The sequence below is a fragment of the Mytilus galloprovincialis genome, chromosome 9, assembly GCF_965363235.1.
Source record: "Mytilus galloprovincialis chromosome 9, xbMytGall1.hap1.1, whole genome shotgun sequence".
Classification (NCBI taxonomy): Eukaryota; Metazoa; Mollusca; class Bivalvia; order Mytilida; family Mytilidae; genus Mytilus; species Mytilus galloprovincialis.
Genome location: NC_134846.1, coordinates 85594964 through 85621646, shown reverse-complemented (window position 1 = coordinate 85621646; position 26683 = coordinate 85594964). Strand labels below are relative to the sequence as shown.

General features: G+C 31.9%; 2 protein-coding genes across 6 annotated transcripts in view; one reads left to right on the top strand and one right to left on the bottom strand.

Annotated features, from left to right (window-relative positions):
- LOC143046223 (cadherin-87A-like) overlaps nt 1–6665 on the top strand; it is a 46896-nt gene extending 40231 nt beyond the window's left edge. For 3 of the 4 annotated variants that reach the window (XM_076219268.1, XM_076219265.1, XM_076219266.1), the window contains 7 exons: nt 202–449; nt 1046–1134; nt 1707–1814; nt 2440–2572; nt 2919–3069; nt 3393–3418; nt 3667–6665. In XM_076219268.1, the coding sequence (XP_076075383.1) occupies nt 202–449; nt 1046–1134; nt 1707–1814; nt 2440–2572; nt 2919–3069; nt 3393–3418; nt 3667–3972 (1061 nt within the window). In that variant the 3' untranslated portion in view covers nt 3973–6665. The remainder of the gene's footprint in view (nt 1–201; nt 450–1045; nt 1135–1706; nt 1815–2439; nt 2573–2918; nt 3070–3392; nt 3419–3666) is intronic. The other variant, XM_076219267.1, reaches the window with a different exon arrangement.
- Nucleotides 6666–12811: 6146 nt separating this feature from the next.
- On the bottom strand, nt 12812–25124 carry LOC143046222 (thymidine kinase 2, mitochondrial-like). Of its 2 annotated transcripts, none has more exons than XM_076219263.1 (11): nt 25037–25124; nt 24545–24860; nt 23539–23597; nt 21951–22025; nt 21207–21260; nt 19412–19501; nt 17069–17142; nt 16599–16687; nt 16056–16135; nt 15581–15661; nt 12812–13109 (listed from the first exon to the last, which is right to left on the bottom strand). In XM_076219263.1, exons 2-11 carry the CDS (start codon nt 24726–24728, stop codon nt 13026–13028), a joined length of 870 nt encoding a protein of 289 aa, XP_076075378.1. In that variant the 5' UTR covers nt 24729–24860; nt 25037–25124; the 3' UTR covers nt 12812–13025. The 2 variants fall into 2 exon arrangements, with proteins under 2 accessions (XP_076075378.1, XP_076075379.1); XM_076219264.1 differs by having other exon boundaries at nt 25076–25092.
- Between the last annotated feature and the right edge of the window lie 1559 nt (nt 25125–26683).

The following is a 26683-nucleotide window of genomic DNA, read 5'->3' as shown; positions in this document are numbered from 1 at the left end:
CTTGGTAAAAAAGTTGTTATATTTTGCATTAAAAATGGTCAAAATGTAGAATTTTTTGTGTCCATCTAATTTTTTTGAAATTATTTTTCCAAATTCCAAATCTGACTGATAAAATTACTTCCTTTTTTCTTTTTTTTTTTTTTGCAGTTAACATTTATTTACAGTCTGTGGTTTTTATTAATGACTTATTAACTTTGACAGGTATATCTACTAGAGCTCCTATTGGACAAAGTATTGTTACTGTGTTTGCAAAAGATCAAGATTCCTCTGGTGGAATCCAATACAGTATAAAATCAGGTAACCGTGACGATGGACTGGAAATAGGAAGTAACACTGGAGTTATCTACAACAGGAAGTTAATGGCTGACTTTATTAGCCGTGGAGTTAACCAATTTAACTTGGTTGTCAGGGCAACAGATAAACTGCTGTCTGATGAGTCTGATGTTTTGGTATGTGTAATTGTAAATTAACAAAAACCTTGTCACACGCTTCAACATTGTGATGCAAGGAAGAAAACATTGTAAAACTTATCTGTTAGTTCATTCTAAAGTTGCAGTAATTGAAATGTTACATCCTATTTTCATCAAACTTGGTACTGTGTGTATTCATGTCAAGAACTTGACCCTTTCTCAATGTCAAATCCAGGAAATAAACTTAATGTTTCGGAATGATGAAGTCAAAGAAGTTATTAACAATAGAAGTATTTACACCTCTATGCAAAATGTGCCCGCCATTACATAAAGTCACACAGGTTCCATAAAACTTTGACATCACAATTTTAAAAGATTGACATTATTAAAAAGTAATTATTGACTTCAGAAGATTATTCAGAGCAGATCTAAGGTCATTTGCAGAGAAAATTCACCTAAATATCATAAGTGTAAATACATTTAGTCTTGTACCTCTTCTTTTTAAACAGTACATTGTTTGACCTTTTGTTAAATAAAGGACCCTATTCATTTCAACCTTTCAAATCACACAATAGCACCATAGAAAAATAATGAAAATGACATGCCCTGAATGTAATGAATTTGAATATTTTCAGATTTTTGTGACACAAGGAGGTAACGAAGTAGAACTTGTTATAACACAGCCTCCATTAGAAGTCAGACAGTTTGTTGATCAAATTAAAACGTAAGTAATAATAGATCTAGAGCTACAATACTTATAATAAGGAAAAAACTAGCACTAAGAAAAACAGTTAACAGATCTTAAGAATGAAAGTATTTTCGACAATTACACTTTAATTGCAAGACACAACAACTAAAGAAAAAGAAGGCGCAGCAATGGCGTGTGAAAACAGTGTATCACATTATTAAATACATGGTCAAATAGTGAGCGTGCAAGTCCCTCATGGGTAGTCAAGGTCTTTAAACCCTCCCTTGTATAGTATTAGGTTGAATTGATAGTTTATGTTATCTGGTGTCCTATTCACCAGTTAAATCTTATATGGAGTATACCTAACTTGCAATATAATAATCTTGCACCTAGGATGAAAAAATGCATTCTGCAGCTGTTAACACTGTGTAATTACATATTTAAAAGAACCTAGTTTTTGGTATAACCTTTCTACATGGGTCACTTGTTTTGTTCAAGATTCAAAACAAAATTTAAAAAAATAGCCAATATCATGTAAAAAAAGATTTAATTGATTTTCAATTGACAATATTAACATGGATTAAACTTTGGTGTGTGGTTTTTTTCAGAACGTTTGAAAGTTTGAAAAATTCCGATGGTAGCTCAGTTTTTAAGTTTGTTTGTATATCTGCTGTTAAAGACCATGTGACCTCAGGAGATCAGCAGGATTCTTACTGGTAAGTCATTGGACAAGGGCAGATAATAGGAAAAGGGTTCAATTTGGACTGATCAACTGTCAGAATTTTTAACCAACTGCTGTAGAAAACCACAGTCAAGTTAACAAAGTGCAATGTGATGAAATAAAATATTTTCAATTTATTTTCACTTTGCATAGTGTAAACAAAAACTATTTACATTATGAATTTCTAAGGGGTTAAAAAAAACTTTGGTCAATTGAATGTGGTAAAAGCTATTAAAAGATTAACTCAAGCAAAGAATTTGCCAGCTTTTTAGTCCTCTACTGATGAAGTCGAAAGGGACTTTAGGTTTGCACATTGTCTGTCTGTGATTTTGTGCAGAGTTATGGTCCTTGGACTTTAAAAACTCACTTAAATCATCAGTTTTCAACACTTTTTTTCGTCATGCTTGAAGATATTGACTAGATATTTGTTAAATAGTTTACACAATGACAAGTTATAGATAAAGTTAGAATTTTGTTCCAATATAATGAATATTTTTAAAAAGTAGGGGACTGTGTATTGCCAAGTAATACTCACAGAATGCTTGTTAATTTCACAATAGATGAAGTGAAACAGGTTATATCTAAATGATGACAATATTTATATTTTCTCATTATAACAGGTCAGATGTGTACCTATCAGCCATTAGCAGTACAAACTACATATATACTGGTGCACAGCTACTTTCAATACTAAATACTCAGAAAGCCAGAAACACAGAACCATTTGATCTGCTGTATATTAAATCTTTAGGTGTAAGTGTACTTTAAATACTAAGAATGCTAGATTCTCTAAGTCAGGTGTATCAATGTGATTTTTTAAGAGTCCAGATTCAAAGATGTCATGTCTTTGATTAATGCATTATCTGTCACAAATTCTTCTGTAAGATGTGCCCTATCTTATAACCATGGCAAAAACTTTCAAAAGCAGTGATGCAGTTATTTTTGTTCCATTTGAACCTTGATAGGCTACCTCATGTTGATACCACACTGTCATTTTTAAGGTAATATAGGAGTCTTTTGCGACCTTAGACTGCAAATGACTGTAGTTGATCACTCTAGATTTTTTTTTACGATTAGTAGATTTTGTTTCTATTTATAGGTAGCTGATGATGAACCAACTTATGTTGACGGCACACCTGCCATGGTTGTTATGATAATTGTACTGATTTTATTATTCTTCATCATCATATTTGTAATTGTGGCTTGCTTTTGTATACGCAAAAGTAAACAAAACATGAAGCAGAATTTAAGTAAGTCAGTTCATATGTTAGTTCTTATAAATTGTTAAAACTACCGTAATTTCATAAATTTCTGCAATATTTTTTATTGCCAAAAGAGCAACAGAATAAGTTTCACAAAAATACAAACTAACCATTTAAATTATATAAGCATTTTTGGTTACGTGTATCAGCATTTGTAGAAATTGTAATAATTTCTCCTGAATACCTGTCTATCCTAACAAAATTCACAATAATATAAAATTGATGGTAAAATTTTTGATATAAACTTGTTTATATTTTGTATTCAATTGAATTTTTGTCTCATACATCATTGTATTTTATTATATTTGTAGTACAAAAGAGAAATTCAGACAGATTGGTAAGTTAATTTTACATAATAATAAATTTAAATAATTCAAAAAAGAGATAACTACTATAAAGTGATTAGTCTTAAAATATTCAGTTAAAATAGCTCATTGGTAATATTTGATAATTGAAAATTACTGAGTTAAATATATGAAATATTTTTTGAAGTATCTGAGTAAAAGAGATCAAAACAGGGCATGACATCTGCATTTTATTTCTATTTTTTGTATGTTGACATTAGAATTATTTATCCTTGAATAGCAGCAACCAGTGCCACCAATAGTGATAGAGAATTTTGATCCTGTAATGTATGACAACAAAGGATATGTGCCAGAAGATCCTGCAGTTCAATATGCTACTGTTAAAAAAACATTCATTGAAACTCGACCAAGAGAACCTGTTCCTCAAGAACAAGTGATAATTGGTCCTGAATCTATCGATGCAGTGATCCGTGACAACGATGACAGTAGTGAAAGTAGCCCAGGTAGTACTCCTCCAACTCCAAGGAGGTTGGTTGAACCAGAAGTGGAAGATTTCCGTATAGAAACAGAAGTTTATGAAGAGTGATTTTAACATTGTTATGTCTCATATATTATGCAATGTCTTTAAAACACGGTATCAGGTAGCATTGGCCATGTTAACTTGATGAAGAGAAATAATCCTGTTATTTACATTCTTGCCAGGCTGCTGTCATTTTGGATTGCTGATTTGCCATTTTGGGAAAATTCTGTTTAATAAATAGTACGATAATAAATACCTTATAATGCCAAAGATCAACAATAAATAGTTCTTTAAAAATAAATATAGCCAATGTCCATAATCTCAATACCATTGGGCATTTGGCACATAATTTGAGGTGAGCTAGCTTTAATAGGCAATTCAAGAAAATAGCATTAATAATTTATTACTGTGTATGGCAATAAATGACAACTTATGAAAGTTTATTATCAGGAGTAGATATTGATTTGTTTGTTTTGTATGTTGTTTTTTTTATATATTTTGTAGAATATTTCATGACTTCTGTTTTGTAAACATTTTATATGCACAAGACATTCCCAGTTAATAGTGCTATATGTGTGATATGTTTACGTTTGAAGGCATATTACTTATAGTGCCTAACAAGATTTTGTGAGGTAGACGAAATTGACTTTAAAACGATCGTATTGACTTTTGATGTCCAGAAATAGGCAGATCGGACATATTTTGACTTTATTTACTTACTTCTTAAGTTTGTGATTAATTGTAATTAACATATTCCAAAGAGACTGAAAAATGCTTTTTTTTTGTTATGATAAATAATCATTTTACCTGCCGTAGTCGTGCGTAAAATATATTTCGGCATTTCTCTTAAGAAATGACTTGTTTAATGCAACAAAACATCTTATTTGTAAACTTTCTCTTTTATCTCCACAATAGGCTTTTAAAAAATAATCTTTCAACTGTGTATTCAGAAAATTTTGTGAAAATAGAAGAAGTGGCAATTCTTACCTTTCATACCTTAACTTTCATTGATAAAACATAATATTGACTCGTCCAGTGTCCAGTTTGAAGGTCATTTTAGTAACCGTACACATTCATGCACGTTCTAATTAATCAATAGTCATGTATGAAAAGCATAAACATGTTTGTAGGTAAACTAATAACAACTTAATCCAATCAAATTGCCTACGATTCAATAACAATGACCAGTCCACATCATAAAAATGTATAGGGGTAAACTGGGTAGGGAGAAAATGTCAGATATTTTAAGTTCATTATTTTGCAACAAGAATAAAAATTTGTTAACCAATAGATTTGCTATAATTTCATAAACATGTCATTCTATATTGGTATAGTTTTTGGATCTTTTATTTGCGTATTTAAGAGGGCTTGCGGGTCTAAATCAATTTTTTTATTTAATATAGGATTTCTCTATGTTTTTCCATAAATGAACTTTATCTTATACTTAATACAAAAATGAAATAAAAAAGTGGGGTCACCGTTCATTTAAGCTCACAATCTGCCTTCCAAAGAAGCCTACATTTTTATTAATGTCCTTTTTTTCTGTTGAACTATAAATATCCAAATAAAAAAAAGAACTAAATTACAGAAATTGCTTAAATTTTTCAATTATTTAGTTTATGTACAGCTTATTCGAAAACAACAATAAAAAATGTAGGTCACCGATGGGTTAAAAAAGATATTTCAATTTTAATGCCAAAAATGACATTTTTGCACCAAAGGGAGATAATTTGGAGCTTTTTCAATGATATCTTCATTTTAAAAGTCACCTGGGGCCAACACGAAATGATTTTTTGGAATGATTTTTGTACCATGTGATAAAGAAACAACTGCTTTTAGTAATGAATAAAATTTGTAATAAAAAATTAATGTTTAATTTTTTTCTGAAAATCTTATACCTGCGAGCCTCCTTAAGGCTGTATAAAGTTTGGCCTTCAAAAGTCAACATAATCATTGACTTTATACAGAAAATTCGCCTTTTTAAAACATTGAATGTATCACGAATAATACGCGACAACAAAGTAAAATCATTTCTTAAAACACTGCAAAAAAATCATTCTGATTGATACAGTGGTATTGTCATAAATTGTGCTGGAGTGAACAGTGGTACAGCAAACGTCGAATTCCCTCACACAATGTTATCACACACTATAGTAGTATTTTGTCTGCTTTCATACAAATGTTTTACAATGTATTTACCAGTAACATGAAAACCAGATGATGAATGAAGGCATTTTTACTAAAATATCTGGAATTGCAGGCAATCAAATGTATAATTACTGTAGTTAAAATTAATGTTTACCTGCATTAGTTATAACCATATATCAGTATTTTAGGTTCTTGGTCACAAGTTATAATGAAAACTTTATAAACCATTTCAAATCACCTTTTAAAGATTCATGACAACCAACAATTAGTTATGTTTATGTTTTTATCTTAAAGAGGAGATAATTTATCAATTTCAGTTAGTAATCTACAATTTACAATTTCAATCTCAAATGTCAGATAATCTACACTCTATGATTTAAATCTCACACTAATGTTGATCCAGATTTATATATTTTTATACCAAATTTTGTTTTACACCAAATGACATATCAACTTTAATGCATAATAATGTACCTTGATAAGGTATTGTGATATTTTTTGTTTGGTTGTGATTTATATGTGTGTATTTGTACAACAATTGTATACCCATGTAAATGTATTGTGTAATATATATATTATACACTTATACAAAATAAAGAAATAAGAAATTTTGTGCTTTTGTCGTTAGATTTTTTTATGCCCCACCTACGATAGTAGAGGGGCATTATGTTTTCTGGTCTGTGCGTCCGTTCATCCGTCCGTCTGTCCCGCTTCAGGTTAAAGTTTTTGGTCAAGGTAGTTTTTGATGAAGTTGAAGTCCAATTGACTTCAAACTTGGTGTACATGTTCCTTATGATATGATCTTTCTAATTTTAATGCCAAATTAGAGATTTTACCCGATTTTCACGGTCCACTGAACATAGAAAATGATAGTGCCAGTGGGGCATTCGTGTACTGAGGACACATTCTTGTTTATCCATACATTCTATGTTCCAATTTCAACCAAAGATAAAGAACTGGATATTCCATCACTGTATTGGATACTTAAACTACATAAGTGTCCTTACAAATAAAGGTATATTGCTGAGCCTTCCAAGTGCTCCACGAAACCTCTTTCTAAATTATAAGCATCTATTTCATCAGCAGTCAAAGCAGGGCTTCAAATTTATTGTGAAACTATTCTAGAGGTGGCGTGAATCAGATGTAGATACTTGAAAATAATGAAGATCTTTTAAGAGTACATACAGTCCAAAATTTTCTCATCTTTCAATAGTATTAAAACAATTGACTTTTCTTCACTTTACACACGTATTCCCCATACCATACTAAAAGACAAATTTGTTTCAGAAAAAGAATGGCCAACGTAGAAACAAGTATCTTGTCTGAGGGATGGATAAATCCTACTTTGTAAAATATCTCTCAGATTTTAACAAAACATTCTCTAAAACTGATATTATCAAGATGCAGCACGTGTAAACATAGTATAAATCTCCCAGTTGTACGATATTTCAGGGCTTTTATTTCCTAGATCAAGGGTTGATGTTTACAAGGAAGCTAGCTATTAAGCAGAGCTCCAAGTGGTGAGGTTGAAATAATCCCATCTTAAATTTTACAGACAACATCATGAGTTGTTTGATTGATTTGGAATATCCATTTTACAGATGATATCGGATATGTTCCTATTGTCACAACTACAAACTGACCTACTAAATTGGACTTTTTACCTAGTAAGTACTGTGAAACATGGGAAACATGACAAGTGCCACATGTGAAGTAGAATCTGCTTACCGTTCCATTGACCTAACATTTCCCCAAGTTTTACAAAATTTACTTCTGAATAATATCTTATGATCAGAAACAAGCTTTTGTCTAAGTTTGGTAGAAATCCAGGATAGTTTAAGAACATTATAAAAATTTCAAACATTTTAAACACAGAGTGAATGTTTTGTTTCTGGCAAAAAAACTAAGTCCATTTATAAGTAAAAGACGGAAAAGTGGAAATTTATTTTTACAAAATTTTCTTCTTGATACTATCTTATGATCATAAACAAGCTTCTGTCCAAGTTTGGTACAAATCAAGGATAGTTTATGAAAGTTATTAAAATTTTAAAAACTTTAACCACAGAGTGAATGTAATGTTTCCTCGCAGAAAAACTAAGTCCATTTATAAGTAAAATACGGAAAAAATGGAATTTTATTTTTACAAAATTTACTTCTGGATACTATCTTATGATCATAAACAAGCTTCTGTCCAAGTTTGGTACAAATCAAGGATAGTTTATGAAAGTTATTAAAATTTTAAAAACTTTAACCACAGAGTGAATGTAATGTTTCCTCGCAGAAAAACTAAGTCCATTTATAAGTAAAATACGGAAAAAATGGAATTTTATTTTTACAAAATTTACTTCTGGATACTTTCTTATGATCATAAACAAGCTTCTGTCCAAGTTTGGTAGAAATTCAGTATAATTTAAGAAAGTTATTAAAATTTCAAAAACTTTAACCGCAGAGTGAATATTTGTGGACGCCGCCGACGACGACGGAATGTAGGATCGCTTAGTCTCGCTTTTTCGACTAAAGTCGAAGGCTCGACAAAAATGAAAGATCATAGGTCCTTTTAAATAAGACATCAGGTTGATGCCTAACCACCTGATACTCATTACGTTTGTGTTACAATGGGCACAGATTATGTTACTGTTAAAGGTTTGTCAGACTAGGTTCAACTTTAGATTGACCAATTTACCATGAAAATGAGGTCATGGTCAAATGAGAATTGCCAGACAGATATATAAATCTTACAATCATTTCATAAACCAAGTATAGTTAAACTATTGCTAATAGTAATAGAACAACAGATCAAAAACTAAAATTTAACATTGATCAATGATCTATAAAATTGATATCAAGGTAAAAAAAACATGCCAGACTGACATAAAATATTTGCATGTGCCAATTAAAGTTGACCTATTGCATCCAGTATTAGAACAGACCTAATAGTACGGTGACCAAGTAAGGAAAAGTCACTTATTTAAGGATTTTAATCGTCATTCAGACTATATGGCTATAAATCACAGTATTGGTCATACCCGTAGCCAGGGGGGGGGGGGGGGGGGGGGGGTTCATACAAACCCACCCACCCCTGAAAACAAAGAAGCACTGTTAAAGTCAACTTTCTGTTTGAATTGTGACTGTTAAAGTCGAGTTCGTGGGTCCAAATAACCCCCTCCTTGGAAATTCCTGGCTACGGGCCTGTTGGTAGTTCAAAGGTTACACTTCACATTTTGACTTGTCGTCAAAAAAACGTACGGTGCAATTTTTGTAGAATGGGCTTTGAAGTACGCTCCCTTACTTTAAAGAAAAATCAACTTTCAAAAGTTTTTAGGTCTACATTCTAAAAAAACATTCGTGATTTGCTTTCTGTTTATTATATACATTGTTTTTACACCTTATTTTAACCATTTCTAACAAAGTTTAGCAATATTAATCTGTTATTGAAGATTTTTTGTAAGAATGAACACTACGAATATTTTGCATTTAATAGAGTACATTTTAATAAATTTTCATCATTTAATTTTACGCAAAATGTAAAATAATCAACATTTATATGATATTTCAAATTTTTATTAAACAGCAATATCAAAATAATTATCTCAGAAGCATTATTTCAACTTGTGCATTGAAACAAAATATATACTACACAATCGAAGATACAGGTTTTCTTTTCTGATATTCGACTTGTACAAAAATGTTGAACCAAATCGATACTATTATTTCAATCTATAAAATGATATTTTGTATCAAAACCTTACATGTGCAGAGCTTTGCTCCTTTCAAGGGTCAGAATTATGTTAGAATTCCTTGACAGGTGAATCAGAAGATACTCCTAGATAAATTATGTTTTGTGGTTCATTTTGAATGGATTTTTTAATTGTAACTGTTTTCGGGGTAATAAGTGGTTTTTGGTTGTAATGAATTACATGCACGAGCTTTTGCAAAATAAACGTTCAGGATAGTTGGCATCAATTGAAAACAACATTTATGATATATTGCTGAGGTTGAATGTCACCCGGCAAGGTAACTTCTGTAACTTTAACGTAATTTGCATTGATCTTACTAATAGAACAAGTGTTTGAAAAACACCAATTTTTAGAATTAATCGAGTAATAAGTCCCTTTCTTTTTTACATTTTCAAGATAATTCATTGTTATATCATTTGAAAAAATGTCTGTATCTGAAACTTAACACTAAACGCTGCTTATATATTTTAATTTTGAAAATATAGAAGGAAAAAAAGAAAACAGTATGTTGATCTTTGACCTTAATTTATGCAAAACTGTTACCACATTTCTTTTTGACGACATTGATATTCCAAAGTACTCAGTTTGCCGAATCCAATGATATATAATATAGCCATATTGTCTGTTTGACGATTAAATTTTTTTTAAATTGGGTTTGGTCACCGTACTATTAACACAAAAAAAATAACTAACCTCTGAACCATGAAAATAAGATCAAGGTCAGATGACACCTGCCAGATGAACATGTACACCTTAGTGCTTCCATACACCCAATATACAAGACCTATTGCTTATAGAATATCAGAGATATGGATTTGACCACCAAAACTAAACCTTGTTTACGAATCCATGAAATGAGGTCGAGGTCAAGCAAAAACTGTCAGACAGGCACGAGGTACACTCATACCGAATATAGATATCTGTTTACTCATGAGAAAGAAATTAAAAATACTAAAACACTTTTTTTTTCTCAAGTAGTCAATCATGAAAGCAAGGTGAAGGACAATGGACCTCTGACCAAGGAAAACTTCACAACATATGGCATCTATATACAAGGTATGAAGGGTCCAGGTCTTTTACCTTCTAAAATATATAAAGCTTTTGAGAGGATAGGTAGGCTGCCGTCTCCAGATCACTATCTCTGTTGCAGCATTTTCTGAAACAGACGTGGCAGGCTCAACAAACAACAGTACTGTATGGTGGGTTTATTCTTCAGACATTAATCTAATGTCCACATAAAATGATCATTTACTTTTAAAAATAAATAAAATTGAGAAGACCTATTACGTATGATTCTTTTTGTCGATACAAGATATGTCCTTTTGGTACACATGTAGCCTTATTGAAAAAAAATGTTTAGTACAGTTAGGGTATATATATCAGAGTAAGATAAACAACAGATATATATATATATAAAATCTTTATTTTGACATTCATGTATAAAATATCATTGACTATCAATGAATGATTGGGACTTAATCTAGCAGTTGACTTCAACAGAGTTCAATATTTCAATAATGGTTTGTATGGAGACTATAATGCATGACATTACAAGTTAAAATCATCCTCTCCTATTTATTTGTTTTTGCATACTTGATACAACATCTACATAAGTACTAGTATATTTTTATAGTATCCTTAAAACACAGTTTTAGATGCATTGCTTCATTTAAAATTGTATATTTAAGTTTCTTCAAAATGAGCAATTATAATAATAAAAGATAACAGTACATTTTCATTGTGAAATATGGTTGAAAAAAATGACATCAAAGCTCAGATGACATGGTAAAATGTAAACAAAATTCAGCATCTTTAAATAACAAAAACATAAACAAACAAGTAAAAGAAATCAATAATTGGAAAATCTTAAAATGAGCTAGTTCTCTGTGGCAAAAAATAAGCACCTTGGTTTACAAAAATGTTTCTTCATACAAATTTTGAACACTTTTAAATTATAACTGAGGTATTGAATAATATTAGGAACACAAAATAACTGCTTCTATCACAGTACCTTATAACCTAAATAGTGTGAAAGTTTGAAACTTGTTTACATAAATTTTAATAAGTATGCAAGTTTTAAGACAAATATATTTTTTTTATTTATTAAAAAGTGAATAAAAGATGACAAATTAAGCTGCCATGAAAGTTTCAGATATATTGAGGTAGATTTGATTTAACAAAGTGTAACTTCAGGTCTTAAATAATGTGTTTTTATTTTTGCATGTTATAATTCATACTATTTGGATACTGTGACAAAAGTACTTAACAACAATTTATGTCAACAAGGCAGTGGTGTAACCATGTAAATTGTTTCCAATCAAATTTAATACAGAAATCTACTAAGAGTAATAAATACAAGTAATTACATGACTATACTGTCAATAAAATGCATTTTAAGACTTGAAGACATCAAAGTGAGATCATTTGTAACTTTGAACACTTATGTTTATTTATAACTAGCATACTCGTTGTACCTCAATAAATGAACATAAAAAAAATGTTATTTGAACTTTAATGCATAACATTGGCATCATGCAGAAAATCTACTAAAATGACCAAATTCAGCTGTCATCTTGTTAATATCATTGCTTCACAAAGTTTTTTCAAATGCCCATGCAAGTTAACATGCTAAATTAACATTTCGTACAAACAAAAACAAAATTGTAGTATGTATCTAAATTAAATTGAATTTAAATATCTGAATCAGAAATAAAAAAGTGAAATTATTCATTTTCTTTCCAGATTTTTACAAAGAAATATAATTAAAAGTACAATAAAACAATTTTGAAAGTTAAACAAGTATAAAGCAGAAACTTAATAATATATTTCAAGCTTTTAATATATTATCAACTTTAATCCTTGCCATGTAAAAATCACATGCATGCGTGTCAAGTACCACTTATATTTTTCATTTCAAAGATTTTGTTTTTTACATCTTCAAATTTTAAAGAGCATCCAGGCATATTTAAATTCTACCTTTTATAACATACTAGTTAATACTTCTAGTAATAGTATTGAAAAACAATAAATAATTGAAACATTCACATACATCATTCAACATAACAATCATATAAAACATAATACACTAACAATAAACCGTATTCAACATGACAATCAAATGTAACATAGACACTAACATGAAATAACTATTGCACTGCTTGTATACACATGTATTCATCTCACACTTATACACATCTCCACTGATTCTCACACTTACACACATCTCCACTCCTATCAGTGGAATCCACATAAAATTTCTTGTCTTTTATCTTCATACAGTTGTGTTATCTCTGAGTATTCTTTGTTTGCATCAAGCACCTGAAAAGAATGACATATCAACAGGTATAAACATTAACATCAAATAGATTGTTTCATATAAAAGATAAACCAATATTTAACAAAACGAGTCCATTACCAGTAGGATAATAATAGATAAAATTCAAAGAATTGTCAATAGCAAGGGACTTCACAACAAATCGTAATAAGCTTAGATGGTTAATTGTTTATGTACATTTATCCAGAGTTCGTGAAAATGGTCGGTCCTGTCGGTCCTATCGGTCAAAATGAGGCTCGGACCAGTATATTGAAAGCTAGTGTCGGTCCCGATGACCGATGTAAAACGGCCGTTGCAGTGCCTTTTTTATCGGTAATTAGTTGTACCACAACTAATTCCAATATGTGCCGTTTACATCGGTCTTCAGATGTACCTGCTGCTAATTTCCGGTACTGGTTTCCTGTTATAAACAAACTGAAACCTATGGAAACCAAAGTGCCGATCTACACGTGGCCTGCTAAATTTGTTCATGGCAAACAATTGGCGATTCAAATCTTAGATGGAGATAACAAATACCGAGAAAATGATTCAGATGATGAAATGGATAGAGAAAATGACTTTAATTAAGAACAATCAGAAGATCAGAACTGGTCCTTCATTATTAATTTGTCCGTGGCTGTAAAAAATAAAACTAATAATAATAAAGTTACTTTTGGATAAAATATGTTATTATTTTTATTTTAGGTTCAAATTGACATGATTTTTTTAGGACTGGCTAAAATTTTGTAGGACTGACAAATAATCTTGCTTTGTCGGTCCCATGACCGACGGGTCAAACAAAGTTTTCGCGAACTCTGATTTATCATTGCCATTTTTTAAGAAAGGAAGAAAATGCTACATTAATTATTGCAGTTACAGGAAAATCTACATACAGATATATGTACCAGTTATCAGAATGCGAGTTCTTATTGCAATAATCATCAAGTTACAAAATTCACATTAACCCTTTCGCCGATGAGTCCCGGTTTACCGGGATTCACGCTTCAGACAGCTGACAATGAGTCCCGTTTTACCGGGATCAGAATACCTCTTTTATATTTCCCGCTCAAAACAGTGCAAACATGAGTTATCTTTCTTTGATGAATACCCGGATGAAAGTGTAAACATGGCGCTTCCGTTTGTTGAAAACCGTGTCAAATTCAGACGAAATTTACGGAATTTACGAGAATTTGAAATGAGGGAACATTTTTTTTTATAGAATATGGAAGAATTGAAGCCAAACTAGTATACTTTTTTGACATAAAATGTCGTTTTATGTACAAAACACTTGGAATGGACATCGTTCAGTGCGAGGAATTTGTACAGCCTCATAAAATTTTTCAAAATTATGCCGTTTTGGGTTAAAAAATTACGATTTGGGGTCTTAGAGCAGAATTTTGAGAATTTCACCTAGATAATGCCGAAAATTTGAAAATTTGAATATTTTATGAAGAATAAATTATCAAAACATGAACAAAACTGTGAACATGATGTTAGTGAATGAAATAAATACACAAATAACTAAAAACAAGTTTTTATTGACATTTATTATGAAGATCTCCCACTTGAGTAATAGTAGCCAGGGAAACCATCGTCTCAGAGTAGCTTCTGTCTGGGCAGCAATCGGTGAAAGGGTTAATAAAACCTTGTCATAAATTCTGCATTTATAGAAATCTAAAGAGATTCTCTTATCCCTTGAAGGACTGTTCTATTTAAACATACATAGTGTAAAAGGTAGGCACTTATAACTAGAGGCTCTCAAGAGCCTGTATCTGTATCGCTCACCTGATTCTACCTGGGTTTATGAAATCATATAAAATTTGGCTAGAAAGTAACAACACTTGGCCAGCACCTAATAGGAAAGGAACATTTATGCTATGTTTGGTTTCATTCCATTAAGTGGTTCTCTAACAGAAAAAATTTGTATGTATTTCCCGTAAGGTCCTATGTTAACTTAGTCTCCCCACTGGCGGCCCTCTTGGACGTTGGATTGGCGACAAAGTAACAACACTTTGTCAACACCTCATAAGGAACATTCATGTCATGTTTGGTTTCATTCCATTCAGTGTTTCTCTAAAAGAAGTTATTTGTATGCATTTCCCATAGGGTCCTATGTTAAACTAATTTCCCCGCTGGTGGCCATCTTGGATGATGGATCTGCTACAAAGTAACAAAACTTAGTGAGCACCTCATAAGGAACATTCATACCATGTTTGGTTTAATTCCATTCAGTGGTTCTCTAGAAGAAGTTCAAAATGTAAAAAGTTAACGACGACGCCGGACGCCAAGTGATAAGAAAAGCTCACTTGGCCCAAGTGAGCTAAAAAGGGGTAACAGTTTTAAAGACAAATTCAAAATTTCACTAACATTTCACAGTACCGGACTCTGAATTCAAGTAGATTTAAAAATTCCTTCCTGGGTCCCACACAAGTTTAATGAATCCGTAGGTCAAAGATATATTCTGTAAATAACTTACCAGTACAGGGGCAGGAAGTTTAAATTTCTTGTGTTGTATCAACCATTCTTCATGCAAGTCATGTAAAGACTGGATTAATTCCTAAAATACAATTTTAAACTTTTATAATGTTGTCATGCTAACAATTCCTACAATAGAAGGTACTTTAATACAAGTTTCATGAAATAAAATACAAGATCAGCATAACAATGTCTGACAGTGATGTGTCTGTGACAGTTATATAAATGATAACTAATATGTAGATGCAAGCACTACGCCAGTGAAGAAATATAACATTTTGGTTGTCTATATTATTTTTTTTTGTTGTGAATTCTCTTTTTATTGAGGTGAATATAAATGCCACTTTCAGCACTCTTGTTTATATTGTGGGCGCAGGTTTTCATTGGTGGAGGAAACAAGTGTACCTGGAGAGAATCAGGGACCATCAACAGGAATGAATTATGCATTATTATATAAACCTACTAAAACAACTTACAAAAGGAACACTGCATTCCTCTTTCCTGGATCTTTTCTTTATTCTGTTAAAACATACTTGTGGATCAGCCCTGAGGTATACTACAAATTAATCATAAAATCATAAAATTGATCTTTTAAGCAAAAAACATGCCAGTCCATATCGGTCTAATAAGGTCCTTGCATGTAAATATCATACATAAAGAGGCATACAATTGGGTTCAAAATAGTAAAATCATCCACCCCATACCACAGGTGACATAATTATAGGTCTGTTGGTATGGGAGACCCAGAAGTATTCATATCATAATTTAACAAAGTTAAAATAACCAGCAATACTTGCATTAGTGAATACAGTGGTTTTTTTTTTGGCCAGGTCGCATTTCATGCAATAATTTCATCAACCATTAGATGAGACTTGTAAAAAGTGTTCCCGCCTGCAAGAATCACCTCAAAAGGCAAGTTAAATCTTTTAAATTTTCCAAAAATTCAGCTCAGACATGTAGAGTAAAGACAGATACATAAACAATCAATTTTTACATAAATGACATGAACATATACATACTGATGAGGTCTAATGAAGTATTTTCTCTCTCCATTAAAAAGTCAAACCATCCATTTAAAATACCAAGTTCCATACCATTTATTGTTTTGCTACAAAACATTAAATATTTTAATATAAATTCAATTAGATTGATAATAATATTTTGCTGGAGTTGTCTTGCTCAGTCTTACTTATTGCTGTCATGTTTTATTGACTGTTGATGAGTCTTATTTTTGCAATTTTTGTTCTTCTTCAACTCTTGAGTGTTAGTTTCAATTTGGTATCTTTTCTTGTAAAACTGAAATTGTGAGTCACAGAATATACTAACAGTCTGTATATTATCATTAGCCTACTACCATGTAAATTACACGGAAACATTGATAAAAGTTTAAGTATGTCATGATGTCTTGACTTCTTGTCTTCAGTTTCTTATTGTGATTACTAAGTTTGGGTTTGATCAGTGTTAAACAAACAACATTTAATATACTTACTTTCTAAAATCATTTTCTACAAAACAATATCTAGTACTATAAAGAGATCTCTCCAGCATTTTTACAGGTTTCATCTGCAAATATAATGAAACAATATATATACATTACAATTAAATGTTTGTAGAAAGGCATAAACCAAGTTAAAACACCATTATAGGGAAACAGGAAGTAGGTATCTGGACATATAAAAAGCGCATACATTACAACTCGTCATCGTTGAGCTGCTGACCTAATTAAGTCATTCTTGTAGTTGTATTTGAGAGTTCCGTCAAAATAATGAAAGAATTCAAGTTAATTCATAAAAAAAAGAAGAACTCAAAGTATGGGCAAACAGGAATATTTTTTCAGACAGGTCTAAATAGTGCTAGTATTGAAACTCATCACAATCAAACTGTTGACAAACCTGGTCATTCTGTTTACAAGTTTCTGAGAAAGATCTTAAGGCCAGGATTTTTTAATTTGTTGGTTTACGGATCCGCCGACCTGATTTTGCCTATTTCCAGAATAAAAATAAAATTGACTTTTCATGCTTTTTCATTCCCGCCGACCCTAACAAATGCATTATCCCTGAAAAATAAATAAATTATCCTTTTTTTATAAAATGAAATGCATTAATCACCTAACAGAATTGATAACACTTTCTGTTGTGAAAAAATGAAACTTCCAGTTTACGTTTCTAAAAATAGATAAATCAATTATTAATGACCTTGACATGTCGTTTGGACAAATATTTTTGTGGAACGAAACCCGTGTTTAAAACCATTTACACAATAAGTTCGTTTCTCTTATTTGTCAACAGTCCGTAAGATGCATCTTCTCATAGAAATAGACTTGTCCAAATGTGGACAGGTGGAAGTTCAGGACATCAAGTTAAAGTACTGAATATTAACAGATCATTTAAAATTTTCTTGTTTCATAAATAAAAAAATTTCGTCCATTTGGATAAAAACGGGAATGTGTGACAACAGATTAACCCGATATTCTCGTTTTTTTCCAGTGGACGAGTCTATTACGTTTTTGATGCGTGTGTTGAAAATTATTTTCTTACCACGCTTTTACATTTATTTCTTTATCAGTTTTCGTTCTTGAAGATCATTATTCACCAAGTTTTCTGGAATTGATTAAGAGCTATGTGAATTTGTCTTCCTTTGTGAAATTTAATTACGTCTTCGTCCGTCCACCCCCTTTTTTACAGGAAATTATTAGGCAATGTCACAGAGTTCGCGAAAACTTCGTTTGACCTGTCGGTCATGGGACCGACAAAGCAAGATTATTTGTCAGTCCTACAAAATTTTAGCCAGTCCTAAAAAATCTGTCAATTTGAACCTAAAATAAAAATAATAACATATTTTATCCAAAAATATCTTTTATTATTATTAGTTTTATTTTTTACAGCCACGGACAAATTAATAATGAAGTACGAGTTCTAATCTTCTGATTGTTCTTAATCAAAGTCATTTCTCTTTCTATTTCATCAACTGAATCATTTTCTCAGTATTTGTTATCTCCATCTAAGATTTCAATCGCCGATTGTTTGCCAAGAACAAATTTAGTAGGCCACGTGTAAATCGGCACTTTGGTTTCCATAGGTTTCAGTTTGTTTATAACAGGAAACCAGTACCGGAAATTAGCAGCAGGTACATCTGAAGACCGATGTAAACACATATTGGAATTAGTTGCGGTACAACTAATCACCGATAAAAAAGGAACTACAACGGCCGTTTTTACATCGGTCATCAGGACCGGCACTAGCTTTCAAAATACTGGTCCGAGCTTCATTTTGACCGATAGGACCGACAGGACCGACCATTTTCGCGAACTCTGATGTCATGCAATTTTTATTACAACTGAGCAATAATATTTCATTAAACTAAAATTTAAGAAATGATGACAAAATAGGATAACAAACATATTATTAGAAAGGTGAAATATATATTTATTTTGCATATCAGTCTTCTGTCTTGAAAGATATTATTTTATTTTTTTCCCTACCGACCGACCCGACTTTTTCATGGAGAAAATCCGTAAACCAACAAATTAAAAAACCGTGGCCTAACACAAACTTGTTGGACAAACAGACAAGACTAAGACAAGGGTTTCATTATCCTTCACGTTGACAGGTACATTTCCTTATGTAGATGGCACTTTTCAATATATTCTATGAACATCTTATATTAAAATTCCTAAATTCTGGTGGTACTAAGTATAGGATGGTAAAAGTACAGGCACCACCTTCTAATGATAAATGAATGACCTGAGCAAAGCAATAACATGGATTTTTGGTAAAATAATAGAAGATGCAGAATTCATTGAAAGAACATACATTTTATATAATCAACTTACATGAGGCTTGACATGCATCTGTATTCTGGTTAACTGTGCATACAAATTAAAGGTAAAACTCCATCGCTGGGGGTCTTGATACAACAAAGCCTAAAAAAAACATTGTTAAACTAAATATTTCTTTCTCTGACACATTATGGTATCTACACCAAATCTGTTGGATGTGTATCAGTTGATGTTTAATCTCCGAAAGCATGATTAATGTATTTGTTTTGTAATTGGCTTTGATCAACTAGCTTTTAGTATTTTTGAGACTCTTAGATTGATGTTTTGATTGCACCTTTTTTTTTCTGATTAGGCTGAGAAAAAAAAATCGGAGTTTCCTGTAACCTGCCTGACCCTGTTTTTTAGCCCTGACCCTAATTTTTTTATTGGATCTTCAAAAAAAAAAAAAATGGTATCAACCGACCCTGTTTTTGACACAGGCTTCTGTTCATCGACATAATAATTTATCTAACTTGCTTCTACTGGCACAGAAAGCCAGTAAAACCTTTTATTAATGTCAAAAGGTATTCCAAATAGGTTTAAAATCTAAGAAATACTAGAACACACCCGTGATATCGCGGGTCCGTGACTGAATTAAAGTATATAACTATGCGCAAGCCTTATCTTAGTATTAGTACTGTCATCTGATAAAGTCATGCCGGATTATAAGATACACAATTTTCTCTGCTTTCAAATCTTTCTGTTTGAACCCGTCGAACTGGAACTTATCAATTATTGGTAAGATATTAAATATTTGGAAAACAAAAGGTCCTGGAATAGAGTATTTTTTAATCAACAGTATTGTCCTATATTAGTTATTAATAAAGTTGAATTCTTTGATTCGCTGTTTTACGTCATGCCCGCTAACAAATTAAAACTTATTTTAGTCCAGATTTTTAGTATTCGTATTGTTATCTTAGAAAGTCTTACGGATTAAAATAATACAATAGGTAACAATTTGACAATTTAGTAGTGTCAACCCTGTGATTATGACCCGTTTATATAGCATATTAATCCTGAATACACCGTTTGGTGGTGCGCCTGTCAGATGCGGAACGTACAGATAAGGTAATAGGTAACAGGTGATTATACTATTGGTATCGGTATCGGACTCGACCCGGAACTTCCTAATTATTGGCGATATTAATTACGTGGAAAACAAAAGGGTCTGGAGTGGTGTAATTTTTAATCTACACCTTAGTACTATATTAGTTGTATATAAAGTTGAATTCTTTGATTCGTCGTTTTTACGTGATGACGGCTGACAAATTGGACCTCGTAATTTTAGTATTATAGATGCACAGCAGGTGCTTCAAAAACATTGCAAATGGTCGACTTCCGGTATTTGAAAACTAATTACGGACTTGGAAAAACCATCCGACCCTATATTTCAAAAAGATGTTACTGGAAACACAGATTATTTTTTTTTTAGGCCTTACTAGTCTCAAATCTGTATGTGCTTATCCCAAGTCAGTAACCAGTAATTTAAAGGTGGTCAATTGCTTGCTATCTGTCGTATTTGTTGTTAAAATGAAAAAAATTGTCATACCTGAACCTTTTTAAAAATCTAGTACAGTTTATGTCTGTTGGAATAGTTGTCTTCTTGGCAATCATACCCCATCTTTTTTAATTTACAAAATTTCAAGAATACCTAAATTGTATGACGTGTAATCAGTTGTGTGCTTAAAATTAACCAAATGACTAAAAACTTTTAACAGGAATTATTTGATAAAAAGGAAGCCCAACCAATTCATGTACAGTTATATAGATGGACTTCTTTTCCTAGTGTTCTGTAGAAGTAAATATTTACCAATGCATTATGTCCTTGTATATTTGTCCACTGTTCTACTGGTTCTCTTATAGCCTGTAAACAAAATATAACCAACATCATAAGCAACTATATGTAAATGACAAATAAATACATAAAGCAAAATCAAACAAGTGTTAAAAAGGTACTTCATAAAAAGTTAGCACTTGAATTTAGAACCTAGAAAAATGTTCCATGCAACTTAAATTCCATGACTAAAGAAAAGGAAAAAAAGCTTTATAAAATTCTTCTTTTACTTTTAGATTTGTACAATTCTTGTCCTTGGCATGCTACTAGGGAGAGCAAATGCAAATTTAAGATATGTTTTTACATAATCATATCTCATCTAAGTGACTAATGTACAATGCCAGGAACCTGATGTTCAGTGGTTGTCATTTGTTGATGTGGTTCATACAGGTTTCTCTTTTTTTATATAGATTAGACCATTGGTTTCCCTCCAATTGAATGGTTTTACACTTAATAGCTTGCTGTTCAGTGTGAGCCAAGGCTCTGTGTTGAAGACAGTACTTTGACCTATAATGGTTTACTTCTACAAATTGTGACTTGGAGGGAGAGTTGATTCATTGGCACTCATACCATATACTTATATCCAAGTAATTAAACAAGAGTACATTTCCATCACTACATCTTGTTTCTTACAAAGAACATGAATTTCATAAATTAGATATGAACAAAATATAAAATTCCTATCTGTTAAAAAAATGTTGGTTTTATAACTAGTCTTACCTCAACGTTAGGAGAAGACCTGAAATACTCCAACAATGTAGTCTTCCCACACCCGATATTACCCTCTACTGAGACCTACAAAATAAATATGCATACAATCTACTGCTAACTTTTTTGTAATAAAACTGTCTATCCACACAAGTGTTTATCCAAAATCTAGTTTTTACTCAGACCAATAGCGATGCTCTTCTTCTTCTTCTTCTTCCGAATACGGGAGTAGACTCCTAGGTAGGAGTGTAAAACTTCCCGGAACTTGTGTGCTATGTACATATGGACTTAATTTAAAGATAATATGACAAGAAAAATCGTTATCAATAACATATATACATTATGTACAGTGGCTTTAAAGTTTAATAAGTTGCTGTGGATCCTTCAAATGTTAGAGTGGATATGCCACTTTTGAAGGATTCCAGGGTGTCTGACATACCTATTGCTTCAGGTAGTGAGTTCCAGTCCGAAATAGTGCGAGGATAAAATGAAAATTTATAGAAATCTTTATTTGTTGATATTTGCCTAAATTTATGTTTCCCCCTATTGCATCTATCAGATATTGTTAAGTTGTCCTTAGGAACTTCAACTAACCCCCAATTTATTTTATACAGCATAGTTAATCTAGCCTTTTTCCTTCTTAATTCTAAATTTTCCCATTCCAATGATTTTATTAAATTTGAAACTGCTCCAGGTGATCTGTCTTTATAATCATTGAAGACAAACCTGGCTGCCTTGCGCTGTACCTGCTCAACCTGAGTGATGTGTTGTTTTTTGTAAAGATCCCAGACAGGGGAAGAGTATTCGACGACCGGACGGACAAGTGATGCAGTTTTTTAAGTTCCTACGAAGAAAACCTAAGGTTTTATTTGCCTTACAAGTAATATTGTTTATATGTGTTCCCCAATCAAGATCATGGCTTATAGTTACACCTAAATATTTACTGTCTTTTACTGCTTCTAAAATATGATTATGCAATATATAATCAAAAGTGGAAGGTTTACTTTTTTTAGAAATATGAATTACATAACACTTCTCAGGATTAAAATTCATTTGCCAATCCTTCCCATTTTACTAAACTAGACAAATCTTTTTGAAGTAATTGTGCATCAGAACTATTATTTACATTTCTATACAATAAACAGTCATCTGCAAAAAGTCTTGCATTGCATGCTACATTTAAGAGGAAAAGATTGTAACTAAATCTATCCAAAGTTTTGTGTTTAAGTTGACTAAATGCATTTTATTTTGACAAGGGCTAATTTCAAAGATGCAACTTGAATATGACTTGTACTTTGTAGTTAAGTAATGTTATGACAATGGATGTGGCATTTGTGAATAATCAGGTATTATTTCAAAAATATTTTTAAAGGGAAGGGGACTAGAATTTGATGTTGAAATATTGTACAACCACTTTACTTGTCTACATAAACATCTGTTTGGCTTAAGCTTCTGTTTTGTTTCATTGGGTTGTCAAGTCAATTGTCATTGATGAACACCTCACTTTTAATCCAGTGTCTACAAGTATCAAATTGTGTGAACCGAAAAGACTTCCTGTTCTGCTGATTTTATTGGCCATGAAAAAATTCTTGATACTTACTGTATACTTTTTCCCTTTTGGAAGCAAGGCTCCTATGTCGTTCAGTGTGTTTCCCATGACTGTAAAATAACATTTATATAATGTTTATTCCATAGGTACCCAATTCCAACAGAACAGTAGTTACACATGTTGGAAGTGGCAATCCCTACATTTTGGTCATATGGCCTGTGGAAGCCACTCGACAGTTACATAAATGATTAACTGAATCTCTGAACTGGTGTGTACTGATGCATTATGATATAATCAGTTTATTGATTTATAGTTTTTCAATTCTTTACTGTTACAAGGGACGTCTCCTAAGTTCTAACATTTTACTCAAATCCAGACCTAAATGATACAGGAAAAGATTTCTGCACAGATGCAGAAAAATAAAAAAAAAGTTAAATCATTTAGAGTTCATTAGTTGTAGTATTAGAAGATTATATATTTTTTTTCTTTTCTACTGTAATTGGGGACTTTTAAAAATAAAATCAAAAGTACCTGGCAAGTGTATAAAGTGTGATACACTGATTGCATTTTTTATTACTCTGCAAATATCTATATGTAATATTGAAAGTAATGGAATTTCATAATTACATAGCAAAGGTAATGAGGGGGGGGGGGGGCCACTCCAGTCACGCTTCAGTGATTCCCTATATATTTAACCAAATTTTTCCCACAAAAATGGGGGGAGGGGTCGACCCCCATGCCCCCTGGATCTGTATATGCATAAAAGACTATATATAATTCTAGTTCTAAAAAAAAATTCTAATTATTAAAATGAACAAAACTTCAAAAGCTTGAATGTTCACTGGAGTTGAAGTTCAAATCAAATTCTTCAGCTTTAAAAGACAAAACTATGGAACAAACTAAGTGCAGATTCAGGGTTTTAAAAATGTGGTCTACTAGCAATCTATAAAAAAAAAAGACAAAGGCCAGGGTGTTGTGAAAATGAAATAGAAATATATCATAAAAAAAAGAAACAAGAATGGATTATAATATTTTTTTGTAGTTAACATATACATACCATTGGTGTCGATCTGTTTCAGTGGTTTTCTTCCTAACATTTTATCTTTATCTTTCTTTCCCAGATTTTTTTTTCGTCCTGTCCAACTTTGCGATCGGGCGCTTTGAAGTTTCCCACCAAAAGATCGCATTAAATTAACCGCGCTATTAAAGAGTCTCTGTTGATTGGACAATATCGACAACATAACCTTTGATCATACAGACATCTACCGGTGACCCCAAAGAAAGTAAACATTAGCACTAATCACTTGTTGATGTAACATTACTCCAGTTGACATCGCTTTTCTGTTTTGTATTGCGACTGCTTATATTCTATTCTGAAAAATAAATGAAGTATGATTTCAAAGTCTTCAAAAATTAGAAAGTTGACTCTTGAAAACCGTCAAACGTGCACAGCCCGTCACTTCTTAAAATGAGCTCTTCATTCCATTCTTCATTTGCTTGCAAGAAAAAATACAGATTTTGTTTTCACTTTTTAAAAAAAAATCGTTACCACGCTATAAATATATAATTCCAGGTCGAATGTAACAACCTCTAGAAATTATATATCGTCAGCATGCTTTCTCTTAACTGGATTCCTATTCAATTTTTCCTTTTATCCATGCTGGTGTAGCACATAATTTTCTATGTGGGAAACCAGTAACATCATTCAGATTTTATAACTTTCTCGAGACAAATTGATGATAATGAACCCTTATCTCCAATCAGTAGACCAAGAGGCCATGGAGGTATTGCAATTTTGTATAGAAAATCCATGTCAACTATGTTTTCTCAACTTCCTGATGGAGATAACAGAATCCAGGCTATCGAAATTTCAACCACAAAAGACCCAATATGTCTTATAAATGTATATCTCCCCTCAAGAGGTACCGACAAAGGTCATGATGCTTATAGAGCAGCTTTGGACATCTTAAAAGAATTACTACTAAAATATCAAAGAACTCATTCAATTATTATCGCCGGCGATTTTAATGCTTCATTCCATAGACAATACAAGGACACTCAAGATGAACTGTTTAAAAACTTCTGTAAGGAAAATCAAATAGAGCTACCATCTAACTACCCTATAGACCATACATACCATCAAGGTGATTCAAAATCACAGATAGACTACATTCTAACAAAATCTAGAGAGAATGATGACGAGTCAACTGAATATATGCAGGTGAAAATCTTAAGAGAAGGCCACAACACATCAGACCATTATCCCGTCTCCGCTGAATTTTCTGTTAGATTACGGACCGCTCAAAAACAACTGAATGGAGATATTGTGACTAAGATTAATTGGGAAAAGGTTGACAAAACAAGTTATGAACAAAATTTGAAGGAGGAACTAAAAGATAGAAAGTATCTGAACATGAGAACACCTTACGGTATTGAACAAGCTACAAACCAGCTAATTTCTGGTCTTACTAACGCTTTAAATTTGAGCTATCCCCGTAGGAAATCAAAATTTAGTAGAAAAAAGAAGATCAGCTGGTCTCCACAACTTGCTAAAGCTGTGGGTCTGTCAAAAAAGGCATTTTATCTATGGAAAAAGGTTGGTTCACCTCCTTCGAAAAATAATATCTACAACTTGAAGAGACTAGAGACGAAACGTTCCGTCAGATCAATACAAAGGCAACAAACGGCTGACAAAAGAATTAAACTACATGAAGAAATCATGATGGCTTCAGATAGGGACAAGGATCTATTTTTTCGACTTATTAAAACTCAACGGTCTTCTTCTTCTCAGTTCACGCACACCCTTAGAACTGAAGAAAAAGAAGCATCAACTCCAAACGAGATAAATAACGTCTTCAAAGATCACTTTGAAAAATTAGCCAAAACCAATCCAAATCCTAACTTCAACATTGGTCATGATAATCTTGTCAAGCTAGACATGGAAACCATTGTTAACATCTGTGAAAACCAAGAAATAACAATTCAACCTGTTACCTCAACAGAAATCACCAAGCGTATTTCAATATTAAAAAGAAAAAAGGCTGGGGATGTAGAAGGTTTAACTGCAGAACATCTAATTTATGGTGGAACAGAGTTGACTGAATTCCTAGTTACCTTAATTAATAATATATTCTATACAAAGCATGTTCCTGAGGTCATCAAAAAAGGTCTGCTGACCCCTGTCCACAAAAAGGAC

Coding starts and splice junctions, on each gene's coding strand:
- LOC143046222 (XM_076219263.1), bottom strand. CDS start 24,728: ATGTTGTCGATATTGTCCAATCAACAGAGACTCTTTAATAGCGCGGTT. Junction 23,598..24,544: donor GAAACAGATCGACACCAATG/GTATGTATATGT, acceptor GTTATTTTACAG/TCATGGGAAACACACTGAAC. Junction 16,136..16,598: donor TACTTCATTAGACCTCATCA/GTATGTATATGT, acceptor ATTAATTTGTAG/TATACCTCAGGGCTGATCCA.